Source organism: Etheostoma spectabile, chromosome 13 (assembly GCF_008692095.1).
Source record: "Etheostoma spectabile isolate EspeVRDwgs_2016 chromosome 13, UIUC_Espe_1.0, whole genome shotgun sequence".
Classification (NCBI taxonomy): domain Eukaryota; kingdom Metazoa; phylum Chordata; class Actinopteri; order Perciformes; family Percidae; genus Etheostoma; species Etheostoma spectabile.
The window spans coordinates 19,945,385-19,958,742 of NC_045745.1; the positions used below are offsets into that span (position 1 = coordinate 19,945,385).

The window sequence follows — 13,358 nt, forward strand, 5'->3', positions numbered from 1 at the left end:
CCCCCCCCCCCCCCACCTGTAACTCTTTTAATTGAATCTGCTCTGGAGTATTCTGTTCTGGGGTTTGTTTGGTTTTTTACTTCTCACAGTAATTGTTAACAAGGTATTGCTGTAAAGAACCATTTGACCCTGTGCTGTGATACTAAAGGAATACACATTGTTTATGTTGGATTTTATGTTAATCTAGCAACAGTCTTTTTGATACTGTTATGTGCTCTCGCTCTACAGTAGACATTTTGGTTAAACAACATTTTAAATTAGAGTGAAAATCCCTTTTTAAAGCTTTTTGGAGTCAGGACAAGTGTTACTACTTCCACTTATCTTCAAAAATGCACACCAAATGTGCTTCCCTACTACACATTATCTACTAATGAGCAAACACATTCTGTATATAGCGCTGCATTTTTCACTCCTAAACAAAAATCCAGGAAAAAAGCACAGTTTAGAAAACGGGCCATGGCAAGGAGAGTTTGAGAGAAACAGAACAGAAAGTTGAGGTGTGGGGAGACAAATGAAGAAAGAAGGCAGCCAGAGGGGAGACCAAAAAACACTGAGCTCTCTTTTCTTTTCACTCACTCGTTTATCGATTTCTCCATGCTGCAGCTGTACAAAGCGAGCACTGATAGCAGCAATGTAGCTCTGCTGATTAGAGAAAGCGACCCGCCCTGCTCCCTTGGGGTACTTCAGCTCAGGGTCTGTGTCGATGCCAGCGTAGCAAACTCCACCATACAGGCGATCCATGATCATGGCCAGCTCCACTGCAAAGAGGGAAAAAGACACAGAACTAGTTGAACAAAATATTCATAAAGCACACGCACGTACGAACGCACACACGCACGCACGTGACCTTGCAAATGTACAAGGCAGCTTTACTTGTTAGAACATAAAAAGTCAAATGGTAGATTGTACATTTTATACATGTACATTTTGATTCAAATATTACACAGGCTTGTACAACATGTAATGCACCACAGTAGGGCCTTATGACCTTGGTCATATTCGCAACTACAGCACAAAAGTCTAAAACAGCTACCAGCGGTGCAGAAAACATGAACACACAGTGCACATAACATTGCTAACAGGATAACGAGGAATTTAATATTCTACACAGCACAGCGTGCCACAAAGGGTACTTCCTGACGGGACCAGTATAGGTCAAAGCCGATTTCAGCAGTACAAAGCATCTTCTTGCTCTACCCTCTAGCAGGTCTAATGTTTATTATAAACACAAGCCGATCACATTGCAGCGTCTTACAAAAAGGAGAATTATGTTTACAGCTGGCATTTCAAAGATTCGAATGAAATGAAGCACGAGAAATGAAGTACGGGTACTTTGTGATTTACGGTATAAACATATGCAAAAGGATTAAATGCAGAGTTGGATTGAAGATGTATTCAAGGCCTTAGATAAGAGGCCTTAAATACACAGAAAAATATGTGAATGTGACAAGCAAGAACATGGGTATCCAAGCCGTATGCACAATACATACTTCAAATGTAAGTGTTGATTCAGCTGGTGGGAAAAGAATTTTATATAAAAAGACAAACAATCAAGAATACCTGCACGGAGCGGACGTGGGACACCTCCCACAAAGATGGTTTTCCTTGGGTCCAGAGGCTGAGATCCATCCATCACAAAATCGCTGTCGTTCAAGTTCCAGGGCCGGATCTGAACCTGTTGCACAGAAAACCAAAAGGTTTCAGCACCCCACAGTTAGTGTACAAGCTGTATAAAGCTGGTTATAAAGTCAAGTTTCACTGAGTTTAGTGGAAACAGCGAGAGATTTGAGTAGATGGGTGTGTTTGTGTGTGTGTTCCCACTGACCGGCTTGTCTTTGATGGTGGGGCTGGACACACAGAGGTACAGCTTGCCATCCTCTTCGATGCAGGCATCGATCAAAGCCTGCACTGAGCTCTCATCTTGAAACAGCAGGAAGGCATAGCCTACACAAAGTACAGCAGGGTTATTCATGCTGTTGGGGAAACTATGTATTGACAAAGATGATTACTTTGACTGAACAAGACATTCTGCATTCACAGCAGGCAGGCATAAGCTTTTACAAACAGAAACAAAAACAAACAGACAGACAGACAAACAGTCTACACATGGTTACAAAATGCTCGGATAATAGACAAAATCAGACTGCACAGATGCACACATATGAATTGTGGTAGTGCACAGATACAAGGCTAGCAATGCTGTACTGAAGAATACTAGAATCAGTTACCAAAAAGCATCAGTTTTTTCTCACACAGAACCACAAAGAAACTGAAGCAATAACTGTAACCTCTCTTTTGTATTAATAAATTGGATCAGGAACTGGTATGTCAAAAAAGGTATTACAGCTACCGGAACAAAAAGAGGTAAACAACTGCAGGACAAAACAGCACAGAATGAATAATTTAACAAACCTTTGGGTGGAAAATAGGATTTGCTCTCTGCTTTGTGAGGCCAGTCCACAAACAAGTGTCCAAAACGCCGGAAACTGGCTGTTATCTCATCTGAAATTAAGCAGACAGAATGCATGTTCATTGGCAGTTTGCAGGATTTTTCAAAGAAAACACTGAAGATTTACAGGAAAAGTCCTGCCTCAGATGTCACTGTATAGTATAGTATAGTATACTAAGTATCCAAACAGAAGGATGCTTGTGTTTCAGGTGTAATTTTCTAATATTATCTTGAATATCTTTTGGTGTACCACGCCCTCAAGTTCCCTATCTTCTAAGTTTCAATCATAACCAATAATGGGCAGAAATTAAATCCTTTTGATCATAAAGCTAAAGATCAATAATGATGTGTTTACAAAATATGTGTAAAAATAGTCGGGCGACATTAGCACGCAGCAGCTCAAGTGATGCGTTTACGTTAATGCTGAGAAAAGAAAACGGCAGCGTTCAGCCTTTTTTTTTTTTTTTTTTTTTTTTTTTTTTTTAGGGGAAAGAAAATACCTACATGTTCAGCAGAGGGACTAAAATTCAAAAAAGAAAAATGGCCGACGGAGAAGACAAACACGCATAACCATTAGTGTGGCTTTTCCTAGTTGGACAGCGCTAAAAAAAAAAGAAAAGGGACTAAGGTGAGACCTGGATGTCACCTTGCTACTCTTGAACAGGTTAGTAATGGGTTTTGTAACGTATTATGCTGCACAATCACTGAAGGCTTCATGCCGTCATGTGGCTGCACCATCAGTGTCGTCGTCATTACTAAGAATTCCTCATGGGGGGGCGACAGAAACGACACACTATAGCTTTAATGTAACTACTTACCTTCATCTATGTCCGGGGGCAGACCTCCCACGAAGACCTTACGTGAGTAGCGTTCGACCCGCTCTCCATTCTGGTGTGGAAAGCAGTGTGGAGAGCCCAGGCCTGCAAGACCCTGATCGCCGCGCTCATCGTCAGGGAAACCATCCTCCATGGGGAAGAGAGAGGAGTGGCCTGAGAGAGAGAAAGAAGAAGAAGAAAATGAGGAAAGGTTTATTTCTTGGGTAGAGAACTTGGCGTAAAGGTTAAGAAGGGGTTGTTGTCGTCATGGTAAAAGACTTGGGCAAAAAGGACAACTGTGCATTACATTTTTCATTTCTCTTTCACTGAATAGACCACCTGATGCTGGGTGAAGGGGGAATAAACAAAGTATTTCTTTAGGTCTTGATCTGACATCACTTACCACATCATTAGTAGCATGCAATGCACATGACTAGGGATGCATTACAAAATGATAGCCACTGGTGGGAGTGAAATGTTGCAGGTATTTTACTAGACCCTGCAAATGTGTTCAAAACTTCAGACTACTATTACAAAAAAGTAGTATATTGTATGTAGTAGTATAGAAGTAGTAGTAGTTAGGAGGGAAGGGTAACATGCAGCACATAAAGGTTGGTAGAGGATCAGCTCAACCTAAAAATAATTGTATGACTGTTTAATTGAAATAAGGAGAAAGACATATCGTGACCAGAATAGTAAAGTGGTTATGACTTAATTTCATTCATGTGGCATGGAGATAAGTCATTTCCAAAAGAATTGGCCTAAATGAAAACACAAAGAGTAGGAAATGTACAGAATGTCACACAGTCAGCTGCCTTGACTCACACGCTGCCAACAACTGTAATGTCAATGAAGGACTGAACATGCATGTGCATGTTGGTGCAAGCGTTTGTGTATGTGTTTCAGAGACTAAGCCCTCCATGGCCTACTCCTCCTCCTATACAACCTGCCATGGGGCTGTTTAATAAAGATTTATGCAAGAGAGTTAGCCTCAGCTTATAATATGTGCTGTGCTGTGTGTGCGTGTGCGTGTGCACGTGTGTATGCGCGTGTGTGTGTGTGTGTCCGGTCATGTGTCTATGCTTCTGTTGCAGTGTGTGTAAATCGCATACTACACTTGTGTCTCTGTGCCCCATTAACTTTCAGCTAAATGTGACAATAACAACTATCGTCTGACTAAACAATCTTGCAAAATTTGTCTGAAAATGAGAAGAAGAACAAAAGCAAGGAGTCAAGCATAACAAGAGAAACACGCACTAGAGGATTAGAGAAGCGTAAGATGACTTCAAAAGCTGATGGCAAGGCTCGACACTTCACAATCATGCAGACAAACATGTCACTTAACTGTACGGGTACAAAGCGCAGAGTCAATCAAAAACTTTTTCACTGCATGCATTTAACAACCAACGCCCTATAACCAATAAAAACCCAGCATGGCTTGACATCACAAAGTCAGTCAAAAATATTGAGACCTAGAGTTATATTTATGCAGGAAAGGTGACATAATATACCCATGATTATATTTTACCTCGTCTCCTGCTATAATTCCTGGCTGCATGTGGAATAAGGACAAATCAAAGAAGAGGGTGATTACAAAATATGCATAATACATGTACCAACAAAAGTGCCAGGTGCTTCATGACAATGGATTATTCATTGTCAATCCGCCCTCTATTTTATTAATCAGCTGTAAATTATAATTAGCCTGTGGAACTATTACAATACCACTGTATCAGCACTAGACTATAAAGTAAAAGTAGGCCTACAAGTAGATATTGTGAAGGACTGTAGACTAACGCTTCAGTGAAAGAAGGTAATGACTAGTAGCTTGATCATGTTGGCATACTGATTTTATCTCACTGTATGATGAAAAAGGATAAAAGATGTTTTGCATGTTTCAGAGTGGACGCTTGTCACCTGGCTATTTATGCAGTACTTTTTAAAATGAAGATGTGCTTAATTATCAATAAAAGGATAAAAGACAAAATCCAAAGAAGACAAAGCACAGATCAGTAAGTACATCAGTAACAAAGAGTACATAAATTCAATAGCAACAGAACAGGAACAAGTAAATACAGGCATCAGGGTTACAACATTAAAACAAGGCGACAGAGGCTAAACAGTTGTGCAACTCGACTGAACAGTACAACTGTGTAATATTGTGCGTAACAATGGAGATTTCCTGCATTCTGATTATGACGAAGAATCTTAAAAAGGAAAAGAAGAAATTGTACAAGGACTGAACCTTGAGGCACACCACTGGTAATCAGGGACATGGATAAGATAGTCCCGAGATACACACAAACATATGCATTATAATTGCACAAGATCTTGTCAAATTCTGATAGCAGACACAACAGCAGATTCGGCGCAGTCCCACTGACAAAAACAAGAATGAATTGCATCAAGTATGTCACGATTATCTTAGCCTTCCCAGTGGCAGGGGTTTTGTTACAGTTTGTTGCTGAGAAAAAGTGTAGCGGAAGCACTAGTGTGGCTAACTTCCACAATAACGGAATGAAACTGCCTGAAGTAATTATAGAGCAGGGTAACCATCAACCATCATGTTTCTGGACATGGCCTGCCATTTTACAATGTGTGATTTGCCCTCCTACAGTCACACTTTAGACTTTTAAACAAAATGTATCTATGAAAGTGATCGGTTACGGTTGCAATCACCATTGTTTTCAATATAAACACAATAGCAGCTCTGCGGCTAAGGAAGGCAACAGTGGCACAAAATGGGAGAGAGGGCCACTGTTATGTAGGTGCAAGGCTATCTGCTTTTGGCACCCAAGTTGATACTGTTAAACTTGTTTGACCGTGGCAACCGCAAGAGACAGACAGATCGAAGGAAACAATAGTTTTAACCACTCTGTTTTTTAAAAGCATCATTGTTTCTTCTAGAACCAGATAGCATTCAAACTAAATGGGCACAAATTAATAAATGTATGGCTGTCATAACTGGATGCTGCCTTAAGAAGTGCCGTTTCATATTTTAAATAATTCTGTAGGATGGGGGGGAGAATATGTAACCAAGTTGACATTGGCTATATTTTCTTTTGTGTAATTCATGCCGCAGAAATCAAATTCTCTTCTCTGCCTTAAAACATGTGTATAAGCCATCTAACCGGTCCATCAGCCAACAATGCTGTTCACTGTAATGTGTAAACAAGAAGATGCTCTTTTTACTCATTTAATTTAATGCGCTCACTGGGACATCTTGTTTCTTTGCACAGAGCTGAAGTGAAACAAATGAAAATGTGGACGCTGAGGAGATTGAAGCACGGACTCATCTAAAACTGTAAGGACATGGAGAGGATGAAGAAGTGGCCAGGACACACAAGCAATAATCCTTGGCTCCCTCAGTGGACTCTCCAACCCAGATGGACATTAACTCTGGAGGGGGAGGTCAGAGAGAGAGAGAGAGAGAGAGAGAGAGAGAGAGAGAGAGAGAGAGAGAGAGAGAGAGAGAGGAAAGCAGATTGAAAGAGAGTGGAGTGTGCTATAAAAAAAGATGTGTGTGTGTGTGTGTGTGTGAGAGAGAGATTGGAAGAGATGGAGAAACAAGCTGATAAAACTGTGTGTGGATGAGAGAAAATGAGAGTGAGCGAGAGAGGTCAAGAGAATGAGGAATGCAATCGGTGTACGCTTATGAGACAAAAAGAGAGAGAGCGAGAGCTGGTGTAGCAACCTCTGAATCCTGCCTGAATCCGCTGGCACCATCTGTCTCAGGGCTTGATGACAGCTCCTACCATGTGATCTCACCATGTGACCCAGTGATCTCGTGAAGAAACTACTGGCCTCTCGTGTTTTACATTCTGGCCCAAGACCAGTAAGCAAAGGCGACAACATCACAATTACACAATGATAAAGGGAATGAGAATTTGCAAGGGCAAAAGAGATGTAGCTGAATATTAAACTGTGGCACGTCAAAGGGATTTGCCAGATATATTCAATCCTTGAAGAGAGGCATAGTTATTTATATGCAGTTTATATACATATGAGGAAACTACAGTACCTAGAAATGAAATGAACTATACATCTGCATCTGGAAGATATGTTAGAGTAGTATATACAAAATGTAAATTCAAAAAACCCTTGTATTTTGCATAAAAAATATAGGCTTCATGGCAACATACCACATGATCCCTGGTCTGCATGCGGCAGGGGGACCTTTTTCAAAAAGACTATGTTTACAGGACAAAACAAACTTTGGTACTAGGAGTTAAGCTAACACACATGGAGCTAGTCCCATGTGAAGGCCATTTTTGTATACTATTCTATCCCTCAATTTTCCCACTTATTTTCCCATTTTCAAAAGCCACTACATCCTCTCTCTTCCATTCTTCTCCATTTTGTTACCCCCCTCTTCATTTATGAATTTATTAACAGTGGGAAAGGAAAGGACCCAACAGAAGTTATTAACTAGGTGAAAGGTCATCAGCAGAAATGCTTGTTGGTTAAAACTATTTTTAAGTGTGGAAATGTAGTTTTATGTTGACATTAAAAGAGAGGGGGACACTGAGCAGAGACACAACATGTTTTGGTTGGATGAATTACAAAGGCAAGCAAGGGCACACGAGGCTTCACAGTCACCAGACACAAAAACTCAAGGTTATCTGGCACCAGCCAACCATCTCCACCTGCAGTACTTAGTGTCTACACGAAGACAAACAGAGTCACAGAAGTCACCTACATTGGTCGAATGATACTTTATGTATGTCCACTTAGCTGTGGGCACCTGATTTACCTGATGGAGCCTGTCTTTAGTATAGAAAATAAAAATGTTTTGTTTCATTTAGCCTGCCATGTGTTATATATAGATATAAATATAGATTAAGGAGGACCTTTTTTCATTTCATAGAATTATGTTTTAAATAATAGCATTTTTAATGTAATTTGTCAAACAAATTATGTTTCAAATTTTGCAAAGAAACTCCCTTAACTGATTTGCAGTTTTAGTGGGCCCTTGAAAAACTAAATAGTTTGCCATACGTACCATTGAGGGGCAGAGGATTGTCTCCTCCTGGATGGGGGAACCCCAGACGACCTGCACAGGGAGACACACAACAGAAATATTAAACGTGATGAGGCCTACATATCAAGAAAATGTGACACACAGAGGAATTTTTTAAGTCATTAAAGGGAATCCAGAAGTGTTGAAGTTACTCAGTTAGTCAGTCTTTCTACGAATGGAGTAGGGCTGAATATATCAGGTCATTGTTTTATGCTATGATTCATTATTCTAAACAAAAATCTGTTTCAGTACTGGAGTTTCTATTTTGATGACTATAGTCATCATATCCAAATAATATCCTATTGTTTAAGGCCAATTTTATTTTTTACAAATTTAACAAAAATATATCTATAAAAAAGTACAAGTCACAAAATGGCAGCCACAAAACCTATAGACAAACAATCTGAGAAAAACTAGCACCACTGTTAGTTGGCAAAAGGTTGGGACCATGACAATTCTCTTGATTATTGCTGCATGTGCAGATTAACTTCGATGAGGGGCAATACTTGAACAATTCTGCACACAACATGGGACATTCAAAAAAGCAGAATTGTATAGAAGAACATAATGAACTGACTGAAAAGCCCAATTTTCAATAACGTTCATACAGAATAGGCTGTGACTATAACAGATTTGAGAATATAGTTTTGCCTTTACATCAATCTCATTGGAGACTAGATCTGTAGGACAACAACCATCTCTCTCCATTTCCCTATGTGTGCCTCTCTCCTGCTTTCTCTGAGCCTCATATCATACATTTTACATTGAGCCATTTGCCAGGCCTGTCTCACGCACGCACACACACACACCCACAACACACAAATACATGTTATGATGCCAAACAAGCTTCAAAGTTATGCAAGGCCTGCTTGCTGCAGAGGGCTAATGAGATGAAAGGGCAGAAATAGTACAACCATTGTTGTATTGGTACGGACCGCCCTGTGATTGGTGCATTCCGATGCCTCAGTCACAAGGAGATCTGCTGGCCCCTCCCCCACACCTCGCCTATTGAGCCCCACAGTACTTAGTAAATGTGGTGCATAAAACAGAACTAGACCACAGAAACTAGAACAGACCACCCGTGGAGGTACTATACATACATCACATTACATTGTCGGCATTCAAATACAAGTTCACTTACTCGATAAAACAATCAGTTTAAATCAAAATAAAATTAGAGGTGCCAACCAAAACCAGATTATGCAGACAAGCTCTTCCTCTAGACTGCAGGGCAGAATTCAACAGTTTATCTCCCTCTGTAATTTAGCTGAGTAATATATATGTGCTGATAGGTGCACCACCCAAAATCAAAGTCCATCTGGGCACAACCCATCATATTGGATTTTAAGAGCCTTTAATAGTCTCTGAGGAGCAAATGTACAGGCACGTAAGCACACCACATCCCAGTGTGTCTGTAGGGTTGTGTGTGCCCGCTCTATGAACCTCATTTGCAAGCTGCTGGCTGTGTACAGTGCAGTACCAGTTTAAGCACATACATGTGTGAGTGTGAGATTGAGTGTGTGTGTGTGTGTGTGTGTGTGTGTGTGTGTGTGTGTGTGTGTGTGTGTGTGTGTGTGTGTGTGTGTGTGTGTGTGTGTGTGTGTGTGTGTGTGTGTGTGTGTGTGTGTGTGTGTGTGTGTGTGTTGGCTGAACAGAGAGATCCTTTCTGTCAGTCAGGACAATGCTGGAAGCGATTCAAAGCCACTTCTACTGTAGACATTTTGTCTCGCCTGTTCGCTTGCTTCATCGCACTTTGTTCAATATGTTCTGCTGGAATGAGAAATTTGTGCTCTGCTTACGTGTATCTAAAAGGTACTTTTGTACGCATGCTGTCTGTGTTTATTAGATTTGTATGTGCATGCTTGTATGTATGTACGTATGTGACAGAGAGCAGGAGGGAGCAAGGGACAGTTGGCCCGGAGAAGAGTCAGTGTTTAAAGAAAATGTTCTGTAATTATGTTTTCTTTTTACTTAGCTGTGAGGGAAAAGGAAAGGACTCACTTAAGTCACTGCTACACTTGGCACAGCAGTGTACAAGCCTGGACTATAATTATGAAAACAACGAATAAACAGAATAATATTTTTTTGGCCAAGGGCTAAAGATGAAAAAAAGATGGGATGATTTATGGTGTGATGCATCATGTGAAAGCTGTAAAGAATGGGGCACTGTATGAGAACTAATCTGAAGAGGACGACTGAAACAAAATGAGGTAAAATAAAAGGAAAGAAAGGTAAACGTGGGGTGATACTATTGGACAAAGCATAGAATTAACTGAAATGACAGAAGAAGAATTTGCTGCATCACATATTTAAACACTGCCAGACACGTCTATCTTTCCTCAACCTAAACAGAGTTGTGAGGGGAAAAAAGGATGTCGTCATATTAAACTATTAAAGAAAGATTTGGGTCAATACCTCAACATTTCAAAACCCTACATGGTTTGAACCCTAATGCAGTAGAAGATAAGGTTGTTGTTATTTATTTTTTAAAGAAGACTTGATTGGTCAAGTTCTTGGATCTAATCTAGTCACAGGAATCTGTGCCAGAACAGCTGGAGCTAAGACACCAAAATGTGGTTAATGAGGTAACCTTCTAGTCTTCTTCTCTTAACAGTGAGGGAAGATTTACTAAGGTTTGACAGCAGAACATTAGATCACAGCTGGGTGTGGCTGAGCCCAGTGGGTGAGAGGCTGAAGTACATACGAGGTGATAGTGAAGTGTCTGGAGCTCAGAGTTTTCACTCGCCTTGTTGTTCTGGTAGTGAAACTGGTATGAATGTGTGTTTTGTATGGCTGTGCCTTTTCTTGTACAACATGTGGGAATATATACAGTATATTCAATAAGATTAAACAGGGGACAAGGAGTAATGTGGGTGGTATGTTTGAGTTTTGTTTTCTGCAAAGTAACATTTATAGGTACAAATTTAAGACAAACTGTACAGGCAGACATGAAAAGGAAAACATCATATTGTTACTGGCATTTTGAGATATTTGTACTGAGCTTTAAGCTCATACGTTTTTGTATCGTTGAATTTTTCAGTACTCAACCCATTAGACTGTGAAGACGTAAAAAAAAAAAAGAAGAAGATGGTTGTTAAGTAGTCCTCTAGCTTTAAGCCCTGCGGTTGGATGTATATAAACCATATATATATTTCTTTTATATACGTTTATAGCCTCTCAGAACTGTGCATCCTTACACCCGCAACCGCTTATTCTTGCACTACTTATTTTATTCTATTTTGCTATATTTATTTTACGTACATGTTGGCACTGGAAAAGGTATTGTTTTTAATCACGTTGTACATGTGTATAGTGACAATAAAAGGTATTCTATTATATTAACTACTAAGAACTGTGGCTGACAATTTAAACTCCACAACCAAATCCTTTAAACTCAACTAAAGCCTGGAAAAATCCAAGAGGTTTCCTTTTGAACAATGATCAGTACCAAAACTACTACTACAAGCTACTACTTCTCGACCAACGGTTAATATTTGCCACAGTATTGGCTGTATTCAACAACCCATTTCTGGGTTAACATTGACCAATGTTGCCTAACACCATTCAGCCAATAACAGACGTTGCTGAGTCTCTATTCATCAATAAACCTAGTCAGTTATGATCCTTACCCACTGCTAGTACCAGCTGTACTCAGCTGGGCCGCCGTGTTTAAACAGTTTAGCCAGTTATTTTTGGGGTTTTTTTGCTGCCTCCAGCTGCCTCCTTGAAACAAAATTTGTCTTCTGGCTGTGGCAACATCCACATGCCGAGAATCAAAAGCAACACACGTTCGACACACCAGTCCTTCTTTTTCCATTGCAGATTTTGAATCGCCTCACGCTTGAAGCGAGCGTGGCTGGTCGTCACAGCGACGCCGCAGGAAACTGCCGTGACCTAACGCGACACATACACAGAATGTCGAAGGTGTGTTTCTAAACTGTTTAAACACAGCAGGTTTGTTCAGGACACCCCCGTCTGTCGCTAGCAATGACAACCGTGATTAGTGACGATTTTCTCCGACCAATCAGTAGTCTGCAGGTTTCCACGTCACCTTTTGGTTTCGCCTCAGCTAAAATGGAATCTCAACGATGGTGATATTAAAAATAAGTACCTGTTGGCAGGTTCCAGGGACTTTTTTTCATAATGGAAAACCAAAAAATTGAGTAGAGTCAAGTAGATTTGAGTCGAGGCGAGCAAGTACTATACAATGAAAAAACAGTGTTAGAGTCCAATTTCTGATGATTCTCTTTTTTAGAAACTAACAAGTGATAGCTTATGCTTTGTAATGTATATAATGTGCGCTCACTTGCCAGTTTATTAAGTAGTGAGTAGTTTATAAACTAGTTTTAGTTTGTTGTGCCTCTTTCTATTATTATAATATTTTCAATTAATTATCAAGGAAGTTAGGCTACTGTAAATGACTGCAGTACCTCTCAGTTTCAAGTAATACAGTTCAGCCGCCTCAGAAAGCTGAATCAACATTATAACCTTCACAAAAGGTTGGGTTTATTACAGGACTGTTGTGTAAGACTGCATCAGTTTTAGCTAGGTGTACCAAACAAACTGGCAACAGAGTGTGTAAAAATGCCCAACGGTAATAATCAAATCCATACAGAGTAAAGTTTCAAAGACCAGGAATACATAGATTTACACTGACCCAGATATAGAAAGCTGCAGGGGTGCACCCATAGCCTACATCAGTTTATCTGTTGGCTTACAAGCCAAATGTTTCCTTTCCACACTTTTTACTGGCAATATGTGGAAAATATGTGCATTCTGATTTGACCTGACATTAATAGATAAACAACCACAAATTCATACTACAGGTAATAGAAATGTGCATTTGTGTCAGTCACAAATGGTCCAGACTGTTTGGACAGAAACGACTGTGGAATGTGTTTGGAAAAATGTTATCATCCTTCAAAATGGGAGGTCCTGCAGCTGTGATCATTAGACTAACTAACGAGGGCCAACAACTTCAGTTCAGATCAGTGGGAGTCCTTCCATCTCTATCACAAATCCGCTCTTAAATACAACGCTAAAGCTTTCATCAGCCCTGTATTCTCTCTGCGTC

At 40.1% G+C, this 13,358-nt stretch overlaps 1 protein-coding gene across 4 annotated transcripts in view; it reads right to left on the reverse strand.

Annotated features, from left to right (window-relative positions):
- The window catches only part of cpeb4b (cytoplasmic polyadenylation element binding protein 4b), a 32,602-nt gene that overhangs the window by 5,695 nt on the left and 13,549 nt on the right, over nucleotides 1-13,358 (reverse strand). For 3 of the 4 annotated variants that reach the window (XM_032534563.1, XM_032534564.1, XM_032534562.1), the window contains exons 4-10: nucleotides 8,267-8,317; nucleotides 4,793-4,816; nucleotides 3,268-3,438; nucleotides 2,413-2,502; nucleotides 1,826-1,944; nucleotides 1,561-1,675; nucleotides 577-758 (exon numbers count right to left, since the gene is read on the reverse strand). In XM_032534563.1, the coding sequence (XP_032390454.1) occupies nucleotides 577-758; nucleotides 1,561-1,675; nucleotides 1,826-1,944; nucleotides 2,413-2,502; nucleotides 3,268-3,438; nucleotides 4,793-4,816; nucleotides 8,267-8,317 (752 nt within the window). The remainder of the gene's footprint in view (nucleotides 1-576; nucleotides 759-1,560; nucleotides 1,676-1,825; nucleotides 1,945-2,412; nucleotides 2,503-3,267; nucleotides 3,439-4,792; nucleotides 4,817-8,266; nucleotides 8,318-13,358) is intronic. The other variant, XM_032534565.1, reaches the window with a different exon arrangement.